At 46.6% G+C, this 23,337-nt stretch overlaps 2 protein-coding genes across 6 annotated transcripts; both read left to right on the top strand.

Annotated features, from left to right (window-relative positions):
* Window positions 1-2,586: 2,586 nt before the first annotated feature.
* On the top strand, window positions 2,587-7,983 carry LOC310689483 (tubulin alpha-1D chain). Of its 2 annotated transcripts, XM_083467258.1 has the most exons (4): window positions 2,587-2,722; window positions 4,302-4,524; window positions 5,281-5,429; window positions 6,902-7,983. In XM_083467258.1, exons 1-4 carry the CDS (start codon window positions 2,720-2,722, stop codon window positions 7,883-7,885), a joined length of 1,359 nt encoding a protein of 452 aa, XP_083323384.1. In that variant the 5' UTR covers window positions 2,587-2,719; the 3' UTR covers window positions 7,886-7,983. The 2 variants fall into 2 exon arrangements, with proteins under 2 accessions (XP_083323384.1, XP_083323383.1); XM_083467257.1 differs by lacking the exon at window positions 2,587-2,722 and having other exon boundaries at window positions 4,263-4,524.
* A 1,756-nt stretch (window positions 7,984-9,739) lies between these two features.
* On the top strand, window positions 9,740-22,566 carry LOC310689464 (uncharacterized protein). Of its 4 annotated transcripts, XM_083467228.1 has the most exons (10): window positions 9,740-9,877; window positions 11,717-11,978; window positions 12,932-13,041; window positions 13,856-13,906; window positions 15,227-15,316; window positions 15,918-16,008; window positions 16,229-16,300; window positions 17,927-18,020; window positions 18,850-18,920; window positions 21,137-22,566. In XM_083467228.1, exons 6-10 carry the CDS (start codon window positions 15,936-15,938, stop codon window positions 22,495-22,497), a joined length of 1,671 nt encoding a protein of 556 aa, XP_083323354.1. In that variant the 5' UTR covers window positions 9,740-9,877; window positions 11,717-11,978; window positions 12,932-13,041; window positions 13,856-13,906; window positions 15,227-15,316; window positions 15,918-15,935; the 3' UTR covers window positions 22,498-22,566. The 4 variants fall into 4 exon arrangements, with proteins under 4 accessions (XP_083323354.1, XP_083323353.1, XP_083323352.1 ...); XM_083467227.1 differs by lacking the exon at window positions 15,918-16,008 and having other exon boundaries at window positions 15,230-15,316; XM_083467226.1 differs by lacking the exon at window positions 15,918-16,008.
* Window positions 22,567-23,337: the final 771 nt, after the last annotated feature.

Below are 23,337 nucleotides of genomic sequence, written 5' to 3'. Positions count from 1 at the left end.
GGGGGGAGGAGGAAATCTCCCCCATGGTCTCCAATTGCCATGCAGGGGGGCAATTGATATAGGAATGGTTCACCCTCCCCATGCCCTGCAACCCCCTTACTGAAAATCCATATGTATACAACAATTGGGCTTGAAAAACCCAGAATCTTTGAATTTGGCCTACACGTGCTCCACAGTTGTAAATTGACATCCTATGCCCTTTTAAAATGGGGGGTTGGGGGTTGGGGGGAGTTATTGGGTTGTTTTTATTTTGATTATATATTTTGTGGTTTTATATTTTGATTTTGTTCTGTGAATCTCCCTGAGACCTCTGGGTATAGAGCAGTATATAAATTCAATTAATTAACAGATGTTGAGTCAGACCCTGACTAGGATTTTTGGCTAATGCTTTTACTCTGCCCCCCAATTGTACCATGAAGTTCCTTACCACCAAGGTCTCAAAGGAAGCCTTTTAACCCTTTCCTGAGCATGGCACAAGAGCAGAGTCCTTACCTGCTCCGCTGGAGGGACTCTTTCTGGGGAAGCCTCACTGCCGGGCATGGCTTCTTGACTCTGGCAGCCCAGAATGGAGATTGCAGCTTGGATCCCGTGATGATCGCAGCCCATGAACTCAAGATTTGCAAACTTCCACTAAGATCCATTGCTAGGATCCTTTCCTGAGCGAGATGGCCCACTGCTTTACACTGCGGGTAGGAATTCTGATCCCCCAAAGGAAAACAAGATGGAGAAACCCAGGCGAAAAGGGAAGAGGAGCTTTTCCCTTCTAGGAAGGCACCTGTGAATCTCTGCCCTGCTCCCACCATTCCAGAAAGGCCGCTGCAAACAATGGGTCTCTGTTGTTCTTCCCTAACTCTGTTTGCTCTCTGTTGAGACTTGCCGGTTGCCTTGGCAATGCCATCAAAGCATGCTTAGTGGGCTATACACCACAAGGGGGCAACGTTGTCCCTTGCTGGCTGCTAGGTTGTTGGGCAGTGGAAGGCTAAACTCTATCAAGTCTTGACAAGTCTTACCTATATGCACTTCATGGAGTGGCTCCCCCACTCCATGGTGCGCACTCTCTCTGTGTATGTGTGTATTGCGGCTCAGCGCAGGGTTGAAGGAGTTGAAAAAATGAAGGAGAACCAACTTCTGCCTTGTCTCATCACTGTCCCCATGGTCACTGCTTGGCAGAACATGCCATTAGGCAAACAAGGAAGCGATTCAAAGGCCGGTGTGGATCAGAGAGAGAGAGAGAGTGGCCTTGGCCATTTACATTAGGTAACATTAGTTGTTGGGAATGGCAAGGAAGGAAAGGGCTGTTAAGAATATAAAAAGAGCCTGCTGGATCAGGCCAATGGCCCATGGAGTCCAGCACTCTGTTCTCACAGTGGCCAGCCAGATGCTTGTGGGAAGCCCATAAACAGGACTCAGTCACAAGAGCACTCTCCCTTCCTGTGGCTTTCAGCCACTAGTATCCAGAAGCGTTTCTGCCTCCAACCATGGAGGCAGGGCATAGCTATCACAGCTAGTTGTGCCTATGTTCTGTTTGAGGGCTTCCCATAGGCACCTGGTGGGCCACTGTGAGATAGGAAAGGAGGGGGAATTTGATTGAGCTTTGTATTTATACTTCTTCAGGTTCAGGGAGACCAGAGGGGAGGGGAGCTGCCTGTTGCAGCCTGATGCTTCATGGCTCCTCTCCAGCCTCCGCTTCTGCCTCTGATTCTGGACTGCACTCTGCCACAGCCTCTTCCTGCTCACTAAACCCTGTTGCTTCTTCAGCTTCCAACACCTCCTCCTCCCAGTCTGCTCCCTCTGACCCCTCATCATTGTCCCATCACCAGTCTCCTGGCTCTGAGCCTTCTTCCCCAGCTGGTGCCTCCCACCACGGCTCTGCAGCCAGCCAGTCCATGACAGGTCCCTGGGAGTCTCAGGCCAGCCCCTCCTCAGCCACCCCACTCTCTCCAAGCCATTGCCAACCCTGCTTTGTAGCCTCCTTGAATTTTTTTATTTTTCTGGCTGGAATTGCCCTTGAACTCTGATAATGCCTCTTGCTTCCCTGGCTGGAAGGTAGGATGTATATGCAAGTGTGTGTAGAAACTAGCCTACTGCACAAAGGTGTTTAGGGAAGCTTTTAATGTTTAATAGGTTATTGTATTTTAATGTTCTGTTGGAAGCAGCCCAGAGTGGCTGGGGAAACCCAGCCAGATGGGCGGGGTATAAATAATAAATTATTATTATTATTATTATTATTCACACCTGCTGCTCTGTGCACTTTTGCCTCTGGCCCCACCCACCACTGGCATGTGGCCCTTGGAAGGTTGCCCAGAATGTGGCCCTTTGACAGAAAAAGATGCCCCACTCCATGCTAGCACAACAGCAGGCAGGACTGGGGGAGTTTATAACAAAAAACCAGTGTTTTCCCTTTTTTTAAGGTGAAGCTTGGCGGCACACGTAATAATCCTCTGGGGACAGTCCCTCCTCAATACACAAGTTCCTAGCTATGTTTGGTGTAACCAAGGCTTAGCTTGGCTTTCTCTGTGAATTGTGTGTTGACTCCGGCCGTAACTCAGAAACCATTCAGGCTCAGCTCCGTGTCCATCTCTAACAACAAAGCATCCCTCGTGCCTGGAGATGGGCTGCGGAATGTTATAAAAGGCAGACACTGCAGGAAAACCCCTCGGTTACCAGCCTTCGTCCTCTGAGCTCATCGCCGCCGGGTCGAAGAAGACAGTTTTGCAGGATGGTGAGTCTTGCCTGGACTTGTCAGCTGGGCTGGAGCAGCGAGGGAACGGCAGCCCCACTCAGGATAGCCGTCAGGAGCATGTGGAGCCTCCCTTGTTTTAAATATACGATCCCCGTGCCCTTCTAATGGGAATGGAGGTGCACTTAGATCTGTAACCAGGGTGTCGTTCGAAGTATGCAAGGTGTAGGGGAAAGAGGATAAAATAAATTCACAGTGTAGGAACAGGAGGGAAGAGGAATTAGCACTCTTGATGGTGGGGTGTTTTTACCAGTTTGCCCTCCCCTTTTTCCTTTTTCACTTAGCCTCAGTTCTAGATAATGGGAAACGCTAACACTGTTTTTTTAAAGAGAGAGTGAGAGAGGAAGGGAAGCCCAATCTCTGAACACTGAAAGATTCCAGGAATTCCAGACCCTTATCCAGAGTTCAGTTTCCTCAGAATAAAGGACAGCAGAGACAGTGGTGTCTTGGATGTATGGTTTATTTACACAGATATACAACCTGAGCCTATGGTGGAGAGGCTCACAGCATTAACACTCCAAGAGGGCCTTCCTTCTCCCAGAGCCACAGCCTTGGATTCAAACAGAAATCAGGCATGCCTATGTCTCTCACAGCTGCCTAGCCCTCAGCCTACCGCATTTTGCCTCTAGCTCTCACAAACAACTCCCAAGAGGGAGTGGGGGAGGGACAGACATCCATTTGTTATCTGGCATGGAGCCATTTCCTTTGTTACCTTAATGACCCATACTTAGAGGACTATTTCAACAATTTGAACCCTTGTTAAGATTTTAATACTTGCCAGATCCAGGAATTAGAAGGGTATGGGGGCATGCAGCATACCCCAAAAAACTTATTACAATACTGTGACATTATACTAACTTTGGTATGCAGCCCACCATGTAAACCCTGAGTAAAAAACAACAACAACCTTTTAAAAAGAGCTTTTATGGTGTAGTGCAGCCTTCCTCATCCTGGTGCTCTTCAGATGACTGGTGAGAAGATTTTGCTTCTATTCTTATTAAGCTCATGACCTGAGAACGAGGTGTCAGCATCTCCTAGCCACTGACTACTGCAGTGTAAAGGCGGAGTTGTTGGAGGGGCAGGGAGATGTGGTGCCAAGGTGTTAGAGCCAAAGGACTCACCAAAATACACTAGAACCAGGAAGTTGGTTGTTGCCTGTGCTTTTTTTTCTGGAAGGGATGCAGGGGTACATATACCCATAAACATTTTGTGAATCTTTGTACTTTTGTTCATTGACTGTATTTATTTTTCCTGGTTTCAACTATAAAATAGTGATTTTCTTGAGTCAAAGAATGAGAGTACCCCTGAACATTTTTTTAAAAGAAATAAAGCACTGGCTGTTGCTCTGGCAAAGACCAAGCTCCTGTCTAGGAGTGGCCACCCCAGAGCCTGGGGATACTCCACTGCCCAGAAAGATGCACCAATCTGCATTTTTGGTGGCTTGCCACAGGGGGCAGTATTATAGAGGGTCAGGGTGTGGATGGGAGTTTCCTGTTCTGCTGCTGGTAGCCCCTGACATGTAGTTTCCACACCAGTGATGGATCTGCCCCTCTTTCCCCAGCGCGAGTGCATTTCTATCCACGTGGGCCAGGCTGGTGTGCAGATTGGCAATGCATGCTGGGAGCTGTACTGCCTGGAGCATGGGATTCAGCCAGATGGGCAAATGCCCAGCGACAAAACCATCGGAGGTGGAGATGACTCCTTTAATACCTTCTTCAGTGAAACCGGAGCTGGGAAGCATGTGCCTCGGGCTGTTTTCGTGGACCTGGAACCCACTGTGATCGGTGAGGGCTGCATATTAGGGGCAGAGTCTGACCGGATCCTCTGTGTATTCTGATTGGATACTGATCTGAGGTGGCCCAAGATATTCTGGTGGCTGCCACGGTGGTAAAAATATAATAATAGGTGCTTAGGAACTTCCTGCCCTTTAATGGTACCCCAGGGTAGAATTCTTAACCCTGCCTAATGTTGTCCTGAAGCAGCTTGGATGAACTGGTTAAAGAACCACAGGGATCCATGATATTCATTTGTTAAGAATAAAGGTTGTTCTTCAGTCATAAAGAACAACAGGGTTGTTGTGAGCTTAAAATGGGTTGGAGTTCCTTGGAAGAAAAGTGGAATAGACATGTAATAATAAAACAAATGGATGTAGAAAGCAAGCGAGTTTGGTGCTAGGAACCCGTTTCAAGTTTGTGTTACCACACAAGGGCATTTAAAATGGCAACATCCTACCAGATTTGTCTGTATTGTCACAGTATCTCAACAGGAGACGGCAAAGACTTTGGAGTGTGGCTTTCTATGGAAAATGTGCTTGCTGTGGTCCATGTCTGTAGCCCCTCTCTGCATGTCTACGGTGGCCCATTGGCTAGCTGAGAACTCTCTAAATCTGGTGAAAAGATTCTCAGGTCAGGGCTGAACCCGTATCATACTCTCAGCTATTGAAACAGAATCTCCATCCTGCCTTGGTCTGTCAGCAGAGTGAGCTAGGAGACAAGAGAGGTGAGGAAATGACTTGACCTACTGTTTCCTCTGCAATCCAGATGAGGTTCGGACTGGCACATACCGCCAGCTCTTCCACCCAGAGCAGCTGATCACTGGCAAGGAAGATGCTGCCAACAACTACGCCCGCGGGCACTACACCATTGGCAAAGAGATCATTGACTTGGTGCTGGACAGGATCCGGAAGCTGGTAATAGGGCTTGGTGGCATGGGAGACCTGGGGAAGGAAGGGGCTGGATCTGCTTTCTGGAATCTGGAAGGGATTCTGGTTAATGAACGTGGAGGGGAGATAATGAGCGGCTTGTGTTGATGCTGCACAAGTTCAGCTTCCACTGCCTCACTCAGGGAACTAGATTATAGTGCAGAAGGTTTATCCACACTTAAGTTTTGCCCCACACTTTCTAGGTGCAGGTCCACACTTTCCCAGTCTGTGTCTGCGTGCTCCCCCCCCCCCCCCGCTTTCCCCAGGAAAACCTGATCTTTACTGCTGAATCAGAACAAACAGTAATTCGGATTTTGCCATGGATTGCTGTTTGCTCCAATTTGGTAAACAGAGGGTTTGCACTGAAAAAGTGGCCAAGTGTGTGTGTGTGTGTGTGTGTGTGTGTGTGTGTGTGGCACAGACCTATAAAGTCTGGACCTGTGTTTAGAAATGCAGAGCAAAGCTAAGTGTGGATGAGCCCTAAAATGAAGGCGACAGCACTAAGATTGGAGACAAGCCTTTTACTGTCAAAAAGCAAGCAAAGGCTTATTGCCAGTCTTGCAGCTTGAACTTTGGATCACCTGACATCGTATTGACATCATGTGATTGACAGGTGGGCAGCCACCAACACCTGCCCAAATAAGTTGTGGAGGGCAGGCCCATCTTGGACGCCTGACTTTAAGCAAGGCTGGGTGCTGTGAACACTTAAGCGCACAATGACCTGTGGAGCAGGCTCTTTCTCTGCTCATGCAACAGCCAGTCTCCTGCAATGGTGACACAATGGCCGTCTGTCATGAGGACCAATTCTCCACAGGTAATGTAGCAAGTGCACTTTTGCTGGAATGAAAGCGTTTTAGATCCTTCCTACCAGCCAGATGATTGATTGGTGGAGAAATCTGGTTCAGTTTAATTTGTGCATCTCAAGCCCATGCATGAACCATAACAAAGCTTTTCTTTGAAATTTGCGCTTCTCTGAAGTTTCTGTTGCAGTTCTGCAACCAAATGATGTTAGCGAAAATGCACACATTAGGGGGAAATGTGCATAAAATGCATGCATTAGTGAAAGTAATGAACAAAAATGCAATAGATTAGGAAAAGCAGCTTGCCAAAAATTGTGTCTATTAGTCAAAGCAACATACAGTATTTTAGGAGAAATCCAACAAAAATGCTGGTGAATTTTCATGAGGACTTAAAAAATATTCAGCAACCTCACTGAATCTAAAACTGGAGAAATTAGAGACAGAGAGGAGTGGAAGTTAACAAATTCATCCATCCCAACTGGCCAGCAATAGGGCTAAACTCTAATGCTGAAATACAGAGACTTGATTGTGGGTCTCCCAGAGGAATTGGGAGACAATAAAGCAGTGGTTGAGAGAGTTTTGGAGAACTCTATCCCATTATTCCACCCCATTCCCTAACCCCAACTGACCACCGCTTGGTTTGTTTCCTGCATTCCATAGGCTGACCAATGCACAGGACTCCAGGGATTCCTCATCTTCCACAGCTTTGGGGGAGGCACTGGCTCAGGATTCACCTCCCTGCTGATGGAACGGCTCTCGGTTGACTATGGCAAGAAGTCCAAGCTGGAGTTCTCCATTTACCCAGCTCCTCAGATATCAACAGCTGTGGTTGAGCCCTACAACTCCATCCTCACCACACACACCACCCTTGAGCACTCAGACTGTGCCTTCATGGTGGACAATGAAGCCATCTATGATATCTGCCGCAGGAACCTGGACATCGAGCGCCCAACTTACACAAACCTGAACAGGCTCATCGGCCAGATTGTGTCCTCCATCACAGCCTCGCTTCGCTTTGATGGGGCGCTCAATGTGGACCTGACAGAGTTCCAGACCAACCTGGTTCCCTACCCTCGCATCCACTTCCCTCTGGCCACTTACGCCCCGGTCATCTCTGCAGAGAAGGCCTATCATGAGCAGCTTTCTGTAGCGGAGATCACCAATGCTTGCTTTGAGCCAGCTAACCAGATGGTGAAATGTGACCCCCGCCATGGCAAATACATGGCCTGCTGCCTTTTGTATCGAGGCGATGTGGTGCCCAAGGATGTCAACGCTGCTATTGCCACCATTAAAACAAAGCGGACAATCCAGTTTGTGGACTGGTGCCCCACAGGCTTCAAGGTGGGCATCAACTACCAGCCCCCGACTGTGGTTCCTGGTGGAGACCTAGCCAAGGTGCAGCGGGCAGTGTGCATGCTGAGCAACACCACCGCCATTGCTGAGGCCTGGGCCCGCCTGGACCACAAGTTTGACCTGATGTATGCCAAAAGGGCTTTTGTCCACTGGTACGTAGGGGAAGGCATGGAAGAAGGGGAGTTCTCCGAGGCACGAGAAGACATGGCCGCCCTGGAGAAGGATTATGAAGAAGTGGGAACAGATAGTATAGACGGTGAAGGAGAAGAAGAGGAAGGTGATGAGTATTAGCACAGCTCAATCTGTGTTATATGGGGAATTAAAGTGTCCATTGCCTTGCCACTTGGGGATTCTCTTTGCAAAATAAAATATTAACTGTGTCACAGAAATGTGGTGTAGTTTTCTTCTTGACTCACAGCTGCTTCCTTGCTCTGTTGGCCTATAAGCATCAAGAAGTCACATGCCATTCCTGAAGAGTTACTACTTCTGTTCAAATGACACTGTCCCACATGGGAGACCTAAGTCCAATTCACATTAGTGGTCTTCTGTGGTACTGCCAGTACTGTGGTACTATTGTTTGTCGTGATGCCCTTGACAAATGCCCCTCCATGTAGAAATACTGCTACATAATTGGCTAATATCAGCAGCTTCACCAAGCCATAATTTACAGGGAGAAGCCCTGACCATTAAAACCCATGTAAATGTTGTATAAAAGCCCCATGACACAATCCTATGTTAGTCTATGAGACTGGCTCTCCAGTGAAGGACTGGGGAACCTGTGCCCTCCTTGCACTCAAGAGATTATGGGACTCCAAATCCCATGAGCCCTAGCCAGCATAGCCAATGGCCAGGGATGATGGGAGCTGTAATCTAAGAACAGCTAGCGAACCACCATTTTCCCCATCTCTGCTCAGTGTGTAGTATTGCTGTCTGAAGTACTTTGTTCTTACAGTTTATACAGATGCAAACCAAAGAGGACTGAAGACACTTTGTGGTAAGGAATAAATTCACTGATTCTGCAAGATCCCTTCAGAATCACAAAGAAATCAAAGGGGCTTCTGTGGAATTCATTTCTCTGCTGTTAGGAAACCCAAATGGCTGTGTTTGAGCTATCAAGAGAGGCACCGGGGCAGAATTGTCTTTTTGTTTCTGATATAACTTGGGACAATAGTTGATATGTGACAAAATTCCTTGACATTTCAAGGTGGTGCTGCGCTACTCACACCCTCATTTCAAATAAAGATCTGATTCAGCAAAGCTTACGCAGATTCCCTAATTGCCATCAGCCTCCAAGGTGCTGTGTGAGTCAGGAAGCTTGGTTGTGGTTGGCATAGGAAGCAATGCCTACTGGAAGAGGATACTGTCACTGAGCCTCTCAGGCATAGTTTGGGTAATTCCCGAGTTCTCACTAAAGCTACGGAAAACTACCACTTTTCTCTGCCTTCTTCAGCAAGTTTATATGCACTAACCATAGACAGTCCACTTCCCCTTTTCCTCCCCTTTGGCCCCATATCTCCTGTATCTGAGTTTGGTCACATCTGCACTATAGTTTTAAGGCACTATGACCCAACTTTAACACTTATGACTTCCCCCAAAGAATCCTGGGAACTGTACTTTGTTAAGATTGCTGAGAGTTATTAGCAGATCCCTATTCCCCTCATAGTAAGGTTACCAGATTCTTTTTCAATGAATCCGGGGACACTTTTCAATTTCAGTTGAAGGGGTTGGATTTTGTCAGGGGACTGATATGTAAATCCGGGGACTGTCTCCGGAAACAGGGACGTCTGGTAACCTTACCTCACAGGACTACAATTTAAGGATCAGTTCCTCTATCCAGGAAACCCTGAAGCCCCACATCAAGGCAACTTTGCAGAAAGAGTTCTCTTGTTGTAATGATCTGAACACATTTTTTACATACTCCAGAGAAGCATTTATGAACCAGAAGTGCTAGCAAACACTGATAGATTGCCACAGCGAAAGGGTCAAAGGTGAGACTGGGATGGTGAAGGAGCAAGAACTGGGAAAATAAAGTATGAACTCACATGTTCCCAAAAGTGTGACCTTTTGTTGATTGCCTCCCCCTCCCCACATCCTTAAGGAAAGCATAAAGCTCTGATGTCACAATAACCCCCAACTTCCCATTGGCTACTGAAGTTGTTGATCAGCAGGGGAGGAGGGAGCAGGTTTGGGGTGATGGTAAGCTCTTGCCTCCCCCAAGACATCAAGTGCCCAGCTCACCATCAGGTGGAACAAAGAACACGGGCAACCTCTGGATAAACTAAGGTATATTGAGCCTAGGTGATTTTAAGAAGTTAGAAGAGTATCAAATGATGATGGGGAGCAGGAAATGAACCCTATGGAAACATGGCTGCCATGGGAGGGGACCAGGGGGCAGCCCCCAGTCCCCAATGAACCATAATCCACCAATTACCAGCATTCTTTTTCTTTTTTAAAAAGGACATGTTTCTATCATTTGTAGAACCTGAGATAAGAGGTAAAATGTACAGGCACTACTGTATTCTCATTTGTGAGAAATTTCCCTGCTCCCATCTTTTAGATATGCATTTGCATTTGCATATGTATATGTATATGTATGGAGTATTTTACTTTGCCCACACCCCATTTTATTCCTCTGTGGATATCCATGTAGGGGGGAAAAGGGTGTGTGTGAAAAGCTGGCACTAGGAGACAGGAGAACTTGAAGTCAGAAGGATTGTTAAAACAATGGGTCTTTATGGATACAGGAAGCCTTAACAGCTAGAAGAAGATGTCCTGACATGGGCTAGGCCTACTAGTTGTGCACAAGAAAAGTCCTACCTTAGTCTCTGAAATGGAGATTTTAAAGTCTCAAAAGAACCCACGGGAGGTTGTAGACTCTCCTTCCTTTTTAAGCAGAGGTTGGATGGTCATCTGTCATGGATGCTTTAGTTGAAATACTTGCATTGCAAGGGGTTGGACTAGATGACCCTTGGGGTCTATTCCAAGTCTATGATTCTGTCATATACTATACATGAGGTTCCCAGGCAGTCACCCATCCATGCACTGACAGGCCTGCTTAGCTTCAGGTGGTGACCTCATTGACTTACACTATAACTTGTTCCATTCTGGAAAGCCTTCCATCCTACAGTTTCATTCACTGTGTAGCTCCTCCACTGATCTTGCCCTACCGGAGCCTAAGAAGAACCCAAACTTAAGTTAAAACTAGTATAAAACCCCAACATTTCCTGGTAGATCCTCCGATCGGTACTGCTATAAGTTTGGGATGCTGTTGTTCCTCCATGAGACCTAAGTGCACCACAGACTCGGCGTTCATTCTTTCCCCTGTGCTAGGGACAATTTGGTGGCCAAAGGTTCCTGCCATTTTATCTAGTTTGCTATTTGTTCTGTGTGGTAGTCAGTCTATTTCTGTAATCATACTAGCAAGCAAATAAAAAATAAAGCAACAGAAATGCCCAGAACTAAATAAACACTACAGGTCCTCTTCTGAGTGAGATAACATTTGACACTCACAGGATAACTCTACAAACTTCATAGGATGACACAAACCTGTAAGTGCATATGCATGGCCCATTTATGGTTACTGCCAGGACAGCTACGTGAACAGGACCCAAGAGAAAATGAGGATCCTGTTCACAGATAAACAATTCTGACACATAGTCCCTGATGTACTATCTTTCTGGACATGCCCTTCCCTTGGACACGTTCTTGACTTATTTATTGGGGTGGCATTGGCATCTACTGTAGTTTGTGTTGCTTGGTCAGTGGGGTCTGGTGGTTGGACAAACCCTGTCTTTGAGAGGGAAGGTTGGCCAAGAAGGCCTTTTGTACCCCTTCATCAGAGCAATTCAAAAAGGCATGTGTGAGCACTGCTTTTCTAATAAATAGGAGCTGAAAGTGGGGAAGTGGATTCTTCAAATGGAGAAGCAACCTGGTAAAATTCTGAGTCGATACACACACACACACACACACACACACACACACACACACACACACACTCTTTTACCTCCTGGGAGGCAGATCATCACCACCGTGTTCATTCTCCCTTTGTGTGCATGCAGTGGGGAGTTCTTGTGGGATGGATAGATTCTGCGGCGCCTCATTCTGTTTCCTCTCCCCCTGCAGGGCCCTTTGCCCACAGCACCCACCTCCTGCTGTGCTGTAAGGAGCAGTGCAGCCAAGAGTGCGGCCATGGTCAGCCCTCGAAGCAGCTCAAGTTGTGTGGACGCCTTCGGTGCTTCCAGAGACATTGTTCCCCTTGCAGCCGCTCTTTCCCCGTTTCTCTGCTACTGGTTTCTGCACAGGACAGGCGAATGGATGCCGTGCCAGACTATTATAAGCTTTTAGAGATTCCTCGGGATGCCTCCGACAATGATATTAAAAAGGCGTAAGTCTTTCTCTTGAATTCTCAGTGTTCTCTCTTGGGGCCTTTTCCGCAACTCAAGCCATGTGTGAGGCAGGAAGAAAAGATTCCTGATGCCAGTTCAATTAACACATCACACAACATTTAATACATGACAGCATGCCCCTCAATTATCCCATTTTAGGTGGGGCATCCTGGAATTACAGAAGCTATCCCAGCTTCTGACCGGATCCTGAAATGTCCTGTTTCTCCATCTGCCACTCTAGTGTGAGTCAGCTGCCTTAAGTCAGAGCACCAAACCAAAATATGCTTGTTTCTTGGTCTCGCTTGCTTGTGCGAATCAGCTGGCTCCCGTGAGAGCTCGGAACCAAAAGAACAAGCACCCTGATTTTGTTCAGTGGGATGTCAGAGGGTATGTGATAGTCTATTTTCTTTAATGTGGTGCTTTGGCAATTGCATCATGGACTGTACCCCACTGGGCCACCAGACTTGTTTCAGTGGTGGACAAGCAGCAGTGCTTTAGAGCAAGAACAAGAAAGGCCCTTCTAAACTCAGCTTACCTTTCTGGTGACTGTCCACCATCTATAGATTCCATAGCTTTATGGATTGGGGCATTTGATTTTGGGGGACTTAAGACAATGGTCAGTGCCTGTTGGCCCAGTGGAGAGCACCAAAATAGCAGCTGGGGCAGAAAAAGTATGCTAGTGGTGGCAGCTGGGCTGGGCCTGGCTGAGGTGGCGGTGTTTGTGTATAGGTGGGTGGGGCATAATTGGCACCATGCTAAGGCCCCCCAAATTGTTGTGCGAGTCCTGCATGGGCATCTGGTTGTTCACTGTAAGAACAGAAATCAGGACTACGTAGGTATTTGGGCTCTTTTTACGTTCTTAACTGGGATTTGCATTGAAGGCGGTTTATTGTTGCAGAAGGTGCTGTGACGCTCAACTACTGCATTCCCTTTCTCTCCTGGGTCTGTGCAGGTACAGAAAGAAAGCCCTACAGTGGCACCCGGATAAAAATCCAGATAGGAAGAATTATGCTGAGCAGAAATTCAAAGAAGTTACAGAAGCTTATGAGGTGTTGTCAGACAGTAAGCGCCCAAGTTCATCTTTCTGCCACCGACTCTCTCTCAGATCATTTGGGATCCCATAGGCTTATGTCTCCCTGGGCTTTGGGACACTGATTTTCACAGCCCTTGTTAGCCAAAGTCACTTCATTAAATAATCAGAGGTTGTGACGGCTGTCTCTCTGGAATTCCCCCCTTTATTTTTGATTACACTTCTAGACCAGGGAGTTGATAGCAATAGACATGGATTATCGGGAGAGGCCTTTTTGGTAAACTATGGAAAATTATTGCCTGGCAGGTTTGTCATCAGGGATTGGCACTGCCAGGCATCTGCCAAGGCCCACACCCTATCAGGGGCTCCCACTCCTAACCCCGGGAGCCCCTTAATCGAACTCCTGCTAATTCTCTTCGTTGTCATTGCCTGCTCACTTGCCCAAACCAAGTGAGCGAGGACAGGAGCAAAGAGAAAGAGCAGCAACCTTGTTCCCTCCATCTGTGGCAGTGGTGCAAATTGGGCAAAGCACATTCAAAGCACATAGTTCCCTGCCCCCCAAAAGAGCATGGGAACTGTAGTTTACTCCCCAGCTGAGCTAAAATTCCCAGCACCCTTAACATACTGTAAGGCGGGATTCACCTAACAAGTCAAGAGGCAGCAGTAACAATGATGAGAAAGAGACGAGGCTACTCAGGGTCTCCCCAAACCTGGAGCCAACATTGTTACCTGCAGAAGCCAGGTTTCATAATCTATATTGCAGAGCCAGAGTATAGCTTCTAGAGGGTGCAAAGATTACCGTTTTACTTGTGAATTTGCCAACGTAGTCCTCCTTCCTTTCTTCAGAGACCAAGCGTGAACGTTATGACTGCTATGGGGATGGAATCACAGCGGCAGGTAAGAAACATATTCTTTCCCTACTATTTCACACACCTTTCGTCTAAGGCCCATGAACCTCACATATAGGCTAAGATTTGTCTGGCATCTTATTTCAAACCCATGTTATAGATTAGGGTCAACCCTAGAAATCAACACATGCTATGGTTTTGGTTATTTGTGGTATGAAAGGAGAATGCAAGCTGCAAAGGAATTCCTAGGCTGCCTTATGCAAAGCAGTCTGGCTGGCTTAGTGAAGAGCAAACTGAACGTAACACAAAGCGTTGAGAGGAATCCTTTAGACTGGAGGGTGAAATGTTACCAAGGTCATGGGGTGTATGTTTGAGGGGACAGGAAAATGGATTTTTCAAGCGACAGGTTTCTAGGAGAGATAAGGAAGAAGAAGATCTGGCATCTATTTTTGAGGGAAGCAGCCTGAAGGCTGCTTGTGCTGCTGCCTCTGGAAGTCCGTATGCTGTAAGATCTGGATTTCTTCCATGCAGAATGAAGGTGTAAATAGGTGAATAAGCCATATTTCTTAAAGCACGACAGTCTCCCCCATGTCTTCCAAAGGGACACAGACCCTGTGTGTGTGCCTGGGACCCTATGGGCTTTTGCCACCACTTGGCAGAGAGATGGGTAGGCATCCAGCTTTTGTAACAATATTCTTTCTGAAGTGTAGGTGGCTTCCCACGAGGCAAGACACAGTGATAACAGCAAGAACCTTTATTGAACTAACAGAATGGGACAACAGGTGCAAAGCAACTACTTACATACATTTCTGAAGGCCTGGGCCACTCCTACTCCCAATGTGATTGGCTGTCTAAACTTCCAAGCTGCGAATCATAAGTCAGAATTTAAGGGCCAATGACAGAGGCCCAAATCCTGAAATGTTCTGTGATTGGCTATCATGTATCGAATCAGAGCACAGGGGCTCAGACTCGTTAGTCCAGACTCAAGCTCAGACAAATACAGACCACTGAATACACAACACTTTCTCTACTATTTCACACATCTTTCTTATAAGGCCCACAAACCTCACATATAGGACATATGGCATCTTATTTTGAACCCAGAACTGGAGCCCAAAGGAGACCCCTCCCCTTTGGATGCCTTGTATTAAAACTCCCATCAGTTGTGACCAGCTCACACAGAATCCCTTGTGCCGAGTGGAGAGGTGGGTTTCCATGAGTGTTTCACAAAGGAGCACCAGTCACGGACTACTCATTCTGGCTACACAGAAAGGGAAGGGGATTCTCCATTTTTTTCTTCATAAAAATTATACAGTGGGAGCATCCCAGGACTTCAGTGATGTGTTTGCAAATCATGTTACTACCCCAGCAGTTCCTGAAGGAGACGATTTGAAATTCACCTTCCGCAGCCCCTGGGAGGTTTTCCGAGAGATGTTTGGCAGCTCAGACTCTTATGCTGGTAAGCCTCATTCTTATCTGGATTGTGTTTTGATAGCTAAGATTTAGACTTTGTTACTGAAGGGTTGTTATGTTGAGATAAAGGGCCACAGTCCCCAGGAATAAAGAATTTCAGGATCCCTTTGCCTCACTCCACCCTTTCCTCTTGGGTATCTGTCTGTAAAAACTGTGAACTCTGTCCTTTAGTGCAGGCATCCCCAAACTCAGTCCTCCAGCTGTTTTGGGACTACAACTCCCATCATCCCTAGCTAATAGGACCAGTGGTCAGGGATGATGGGAATTGTAGTCCCAAAACATCTGGAGGGCCTGCTTTAGTGTTTGCAGTTTTCTTGTGGTTCCCATTGGCAGGAGATCTACTCACCCACTGAAGTTCTACCAGGCTGAACGTGGACCATAGCTTAGTGGAAAATTAGACTTCAAAAAACAGCCAAATTTCTTTGGTAGATTCTGCAACTACTAACAGCTGTTTGTTTAGGAAATCAAAACAATTTTGTCATTATTGTCCTGTGGTTGCTACTATTTTGCAGTAGCAGAAGTCATTGTGTCTGGCAGTAGTAGCAGGAGTTGTATTTCATTTCTGTTACTATTATTTTATTTCATAGTAGCAGTAACAGAATTCCATGTATTTAAAGTCTGAACATCCCTCCACTGTAACACTCAAATCTGGGACGGTTGATGTAGCTGTTTACAAAGGTCAGTTTTTAAACACCTAAAAAGGTCCCAAAGAGGAATTTGACAAAGAAGTAGATAAGAAAGGGGAGATGGTTCTAAACAGATAGAACAGCAGTGAGTGGTGGTGGAGGTTGCAATAAAAAAGAAAGCAACTCCAGGATTGCAATGACTTAAGTTTGCCCATAAAGCCGCTTGCTGTTGCCATGAGTTGAATTTTATCCCCACTCTTCTGCTTTCTCAGCCAAAAAGGAGGAAGACGTCCCATGGTACTTACGAGGCCCCTTATTTTCCATCTCCATTTCAGAAGACTCAGGTAAGATGTTACCAGCCTTAAATGTGAATCCTTCTCTCTAACCTGGAATGCTTCTGCCATTCTTCTGCCTTCTGATCTGTCGGCTGTAACCTCCTCTCAGCTTTTCTCCTTCTGTTATGGGAGATGTTAGGAGTCCTTCCTCCCCCCTCCCTGCCAAACCTTTCCTTGTTGTGGGGGCTGACCTCCATTTCTCTAGTAGCTAGTCTGGCTCTCCAATTTTCTCCAGTTGAGCTCTGAACCTTTTCACTTGCTGCTTCTGCTAGTCAGTATGGCACAGTGGACAGAACGCTGAATTTCAACAAGGGAGGAGGAAATCTATTTTCAAATTTATGCTTTGCCATATCGTGGGCCAGTCTTTCAGACACAGGTGATTGCAAGGGGTAGGGTAGCAGGTTCCCCCTCTCCCCAATGTTTTCCACTCCTCCGCTTTTCAATCAATGTGTATTAGGGCCCTTTGTAGCATTGATTAAATGTGCAGAAACCCTACATGTTGTTAAAGAAACTTTGTTTCCATTCTCCAGGGATGGCCCTATCATTAGGTAGAGTGAGAGCTGCCTCTGGGCAGAGAGTGGACCCAGCTGTGTTCTGCGTGGCCTGGCCTGCACCCTCTCTGTTAGCCTTCTCCCTCAGGGGTGGCAAACCCTCCAAGTGTCCCTATTTTCCAGGGACATCCCTGATTTAGATAAGTTATCCCTGTTTCTGGTTTGATCCTGGAATGTCCCGCTTTTCCTTTTTATTGGAGAAATGTTGGAGGGTATTGAGTTATCCAGCTCCTGAGCTGTCTGAAGGCAATCCTATATAGGAAAGCTTTTTTTAAAAAAAGTTTAATGTTTTATTATATATTTATATATGTTGGAAGCTGCCCAGAGTGGCTGGGGCTGGCTGGGTAAGATGTGTGGGGTATAAATAGTAAAATTATCATTATGGAATGCGACGTCTCAATTTTCATCAGAGAAATGTTGGAGGGTGTGGTGTGGAGGAGGACTCTGTCCCATCACCAGCATTGCAGCAGGATTAAACTGCCTGTCTAGCCAGCTTTTGAACATAGAACTGGGAAGGTATCATCTTGTAGATAGGATAGACCATTGTGCTCCGGTCTCCTAGCCAGTTCCCTAGTAGGAGCAGAGGACTGGGTGAGTCCCCACTCCATGTGTGTGGAGTGTGTGTGTGTGTGAATATGCAGTGCTGAGATCCTTTTTCAGGTAAACTTTCCCCTACAGGTGTGAGCTTGCACTGAGTTCCACTGTCACGTGCTCTTGGATAGGCAGAGGAAACTAGCTTCAGAGTTCAAACTGGAAGATTAGGAACATACACTAAGAACATAAAAGGGGTTTTTCCAGCTCTGATTTGGGTGACTAAGAGCACATCCTTTTAAGTACTTTCAAACATCAAGGCTAGACTCAGAGGCCTGACACAGAGTGGCTTAGGGTCACTTGTAGTCCACAAGGCAAACTGCCTTGGGCAGGGGTTGTCCTGAAGGAAAAAGAGATAACCATCCTTTGGAGGATACTATCTGACGGGATGCAGGGATGACTGGCAACTGGACAGTAGCGTAGTGAAAACCTCAGCTGCCTGCTAGCATTGGTCATGAGTTCCCAGCAATGAATTTGTCATCTTCTTTTGCAGGTGTTTCAATAACATTTGGACCCAAAAGATCACTATGTTTCTTCTCTCTTGATCCCAAAGTCTTCAGTTTAAGAAACATAATAAGCAGGAAAAGGTATGAGTTGTGCCTCTGCTGTCCCTGAATGCAAGGGGAAGCAGAGGTGGGATGGCCTAGTAGTAGCTGCTGGTCAACAGAGCTAAGCAGTGGTTCAAGGCAGAGGTGCACGTGCACAGCAAGCTCAGGTCATTTCTAGCATTAGTCTATCATCAGGGAACTCCCAGCAGGGAAGCCCTCAGAAAACCTAGGGGACCTCTCTCCCCAGCATCTGGCAACGAGATGCCAAGGGTTATGCAGGCCTGAAGCCAAAAAGTACCCAGAAAGATGTATGGAAAAAATCTGAAGGACAGAACTAAATCTTTTTTTATATATTATTTCATAAAGTTTGTACACTGCTTGATTATATCACAATCATACTTGGAAAGATACAAAAGTTAAAATACAAAAGCAGATGAAAATTATCTCAACCTTCTAAGCATCTGGGTTGCTGGGTTGCGCTGGGGATACATGGCTCTGCCATGTACAGATACAGATATAGATCTGCATTTCCGATAGGTGTCTCTCCCCCCCCCCCACCTCAGGATCTGGTAAAAGCTGACATGTGACAATATGTCATCATGCTCAGAGTTCCCCTGTCCCCCCCCCCCACTTCATTTGCTGCTGCTGCTTGCAAGGGATGTGAAAACCGTGAGTATGGTGGTGTCATGCCTTCTGCTGCTAGGTAGTAGCTGGAAGACATGAGCTATAGCCCCATATCTTCTAGATGTGTCCAGAATCTAAAAAGGGCACTGATAGATTTTTAAAGCAGCCATCGTTGTGGTAGATGGGGAAAGGATGTCCATCTGTTTGCTTTCCACTGGGTAACTCCAGTGTGTTGATTTTCCAGGTCTGCAGATAAAGATTCTGAACAAGTAGAAGCGAAGGATGATAGAGAGATAAAATCTGCTGAGGCTTCAGGTAGGAAGAAATGATTTGGGGCCACAGTAAAGTTCATAGAGCTCGGAATTATTCCAGAGCAACCTGTTATTCACAGGCAGGTACAGAATAAAGTATGAGGCCTGAGTCTTTTTGTCCTGGCTACAGATTGCACTTTTGTATTTGATGTTAATTCAACTATCATCTTTTAACACTGTAAAGGTAAAGGTAAAGGGACCCCTGACCATTAGGTCCAGTCATGACCGACTGGGGTTGCGGCGCTCATCTCACTTTATTGGCCGAGGGAGCTGGCGTACAGCTTCTGGGTCATGTGGCCAGCATGACTAAGCTGCTTCTGGCGAACCAGACCAGTGCACAGAAACGCCGTTTACCTTCCCGCCAGAACGGTACCTATTTATCTACTTGCACTTTGATGTGCTTTCGAACTGCTAGGTTGGCAGGAGCAGGGACCAAGCAACGGGAGCTCACCCTGTTGTGGGGATTCGAACCGCTGACCTTCTGATCGGCAAGTCCTAGGCTCTGTGGTTTAACCCACAGCACCACCCGCATCCCACTTTAACACTGTACTATACCAACAAATCCTCATATGGATTAGACACCCCCTTCTCCATAAGTAAAGGGGTAGGAGTGAACCACCCTTTAAGCACTGTAAAGTTCATTGTCATGGCTCCCACCTTTGGAAACAATACTCAGACTCTCTCAGCTTGGGGAAAGTTAATTTATGAAATCAGCACATGGTTTCAGCATTAGCTCAAAGTACAGAGTACATCTTTCTAACACAAGAATAGGCATAAGCACAGGCATTGTCCCAGCAACTGACATGACACTCTCGTTCTACTTTTAAAGTGTGTGCGTGCCTGTCATTCATGCTATTCTCATTCCAAGCAAGAAGACTGAGCTTGGGAGCATGCGCTCCTACAGGGAGAAGGAGCTGTCCATGCAGGTGCATACAATGGCACATCTTTGGAAATGTGACCCGAGTTCAACACTGACTCTTCCTCCACCTCCACTTCACCTGGCTCCACTGATTGGCCAGCTGCCTCCTCAGCTACTCTGGTAGCTTCATTCTCCTCTCCCTTATCGTGACATGAAAACAGTGGGGCGAGACCCTCTCCCAAGTCACTGCCTGAACTTTCTCCACCCCGACTTCTGGATCGTTCTCTGGCATTCCCGTCCCATCCTGGCTGGCAGCACGGGGCCCATGATACCTGTAATCTCTGGCTATGTTGTCTGGAGCTGATGGGAATTGCAGTCCAGTAACATCTGGAGGGTAGCAGGTTGGGAAAGGCTGTGGCTCGCTGTCTGATACGTTCTTGGTTCATCTTAGAAATAATGATGGGTCATTAGAGCAGATACTGGTCTTATGAAAAAGTTATGTCAAAACTATGTAAGGGGCAAGAGCTGGAATTCTGTGACTGGAAACCATTCTGGTGTTCGCCCACCATGACTGAGTTCTTCCAACTCTTTGGTTAAGTACCTCAGCATCAGTAAGCCTCTTTCTTGATATGGGAATGAATGAATTAAAAAAGCAGGCTCTTTTACTTCCTAGTGCTGGGGACTTGTCTAGTTCAGGGGTTATTACCCTGTGGCTCTTCAGAGGTTGTTGGATTTCAACCTTCACCAGTCCCAGCCAGCATGGATGATGGGAGTTGTAGTCCAACAACACCTGAAGGTCTACAGCCTAACCATCCCTGGTCTAGATGGAAATTTATTCCCCACCTGCAGTGCCCTCTCTATTGGTGGAAGTATTAGGAGTGCTGAACCTTGTCTTGGGAAATGAGTTGCTTATTAAAAAGAAATAACCCAACACGTTTTTATATATATATAATTTTTATTAGATTTTCTGTTTTACAATTTAGAATACTCATTTAAACATCCTTAAAGTATCAATGACTTCCCTTCTTCTCTTTCCATGGTTCATTCTGCATATCATAAATCCCTGCATATTTTACATAAACTAAACCATTCAGTATTCCATTTTTACAGCCATCAAAACTTATTTACACTGTTGAATTTATCTTAATGCTGCCAGCATTTTCAAGTGTACACAGTTTCCCCCATATATTCAATAAACATTTTTCAATCTTCTCTAACCATATGTTTTTCTTGTTCTCTTATTCTATATGTTAAGTCTGCAAGCTGTGCATATTCCGTCAGCTTAAATTGCCATTCTTCTTTATTTGGGACCTTGCTCGTTTTCCATAACCCAAAGTTTTTTGTTTCTGTGGTCATTGTAGGTGAAAACGAAAGCAACAACATAGAAGCAGTGGGCAGTGAAATACAGACGGAGTATGAGTCGGTCCCAGAATACAAGGAGAATGATGGAAATGGATTGGGGCCGGGGTATGATGAAGATGATGAGGCTCTTGGGGGATTTGAGTCCTACGAAAGGTGGAAGAACCCATGTTCAGTCTATGAGGTGGTGAAAGATGAGGTGCCTTCAGCCTATCCTTCGTCTTCCACGTATGAACCGCAGTATGGATGCAGCTCTTACACAGATTACGAGATGCCTTCCAGGTGCTCATCTCCTGTGAAGAAAAATGGAGCCTCTCCTGTGTACGAGTCGCAAAATGCATATGAGTTTTCTACCATATATGACCCTCGGTATAGCTGCGGATACTCCCCCATTTATGAGTCACAGTACGATGATGACATCTCTCCATGTGATTCGCCGTACATATATGAGACCTCTGGACCAAAGTCTCAGTACAGGTTTGACAACTCTTCTGTGTATGAATGGCAATTCGGCTACGATACCTCTCCAATATACGAAACGCACTATACCTGCAAGGACTCCCCGGTGTACGAGTCTCCGTATGAATGTGAGTGCTCACCTGTGTATGAGTGGCCCCCACAGCAGAATGAATCGCAGCTTAAAGATGCCCCGACTCCTGAATTTGAGGGTTGGAATAACCCTCAGAGGGAATGCATCTCACATCCCAGATGCAGTGAGTCCCACGACCCTCTGGATCCATCTTCTGGAGATGCTGAAGATGCTCAAGGACCTGCTGGCTACAGGTTGGCTTCTGGAAGCAGGCCGTCTTCGGGTCTCAGTGAAGCATCACCCGCCTCCCTTAGGGTGACAACTGGAAGTACTCCGCCAGCTGTGCCTTCTGAGGAGCAGGGCCAGGGACCAAATGGAGCCAGGAAGCAGCCAGTGGAGGCCTCGGAAGGGCTTCTGGGAGGCATGAGGAAATTCCTGGACGGAACGAGGAAACTTTTGTGCAGAGGGCACCAGCCTTCCAAAGAGCCCGTTTCAGAAGGAGACAAGTGGGCAAGCAGTATAAGCCAGCTCCCAAACATAAACAACCCGCCTCAGAGAGGGGTGAGGCAGCTGCATAGTGGAGGCAACCCTTTCCTGTGTGGAAACCATATATTTGTAGACCATTCCAACTGGCCCAGAGGGGACAGGAATCCATGCGTCGGCAGAGCAATCCATGCACACATCCCAAGAGGAGCCTACTGGACAGGAGGGGGAATGACACCCCATCTCCCAGATATCTCCAGCAGGCTCCTGGGCAGAGTAAATAGGATCCCTGGCAGGGGCAGTTTCTCCTCTCCCCTGACCTCCCCTTCCAGCTGCTCCTATAACTCCTAGACCAAGGAAAACCTTATAAATCCCCGGAAGCTGGAGAGATGCATAATAAAGGGTGGAAGTGAAAAATTTTCCAGGTTGTGTTCCGCTGTAATTTCATTTCAAAGCCAAGGACATAGAAGCTGCTTGAGACTAGCCTGCAAGGTCCTGGAAGCTACTGCCGACAGGTGGTGCTATGTTCCGGATTGTGTGCCAGCAAATCCCAAGTGTTGCAATTTGGAAAAAAAGTTTGTAAATGGACCACATCTGCAGCTCATTGGACACTTCGCTGGCATAGCTTGCTGGCAATAGAGGCCATTTCTGTTTCAAAATTAAAAGCATTTTCTGTTTACTGTCAAAGATTGAAAGCAAAGGTTTGGAATATAGATAAGTGGGGGTGGGGGTGGATGTAATGTAATGTAATGATTTGTGGTTCTATTATGGGATGAAAACCACTGGTGTAACCTCTGGATGTCCTGCACACCTCATTGTTTCTGACATTGGAACAGCAGGGGTTCTGTATCACATTCTGTACCATGAACACAACTATGGATCCTATATTATGTGTTGGGTATATCTCACAGTGGTTGGGATTTTCTGAGTTATCTCTGAACTACTTGCCTATTCTCATGCTGCCACCCTCTGGATGACAACTGCAGGGTCCAGGTCAGTTCATATGGGGAGAAGTGGTCTTTGAGATACTGGGGTCTGAGCAGCTGTAGTACTTCAACTAAAGGCGGGTGGGGGAAAGCTTCCTGAAATAAGAAAATGAAGACAACAGGAAGCAGACAGAATTAGAACCAGACTCATTGATAAAACAGTTTAGTTTCTACATGCAGGGCACTGTGGTGTTCATTTTCAAAC

This window comes from Podarcis liolepis (genome assembly GCF_965112155.1).
Source record: "Podarcis liolepis genome assembly, chromosome: 1".
Lineage (NCBI taxonomy): Eukaryota > Metazoa > Chordata > Lepidosauria > Squamata > Lacertidae > Podarcis > Podarcis liolepis.
This window is presented reverse-complemented; position numbering and strand designations above follow the sequence as displayed.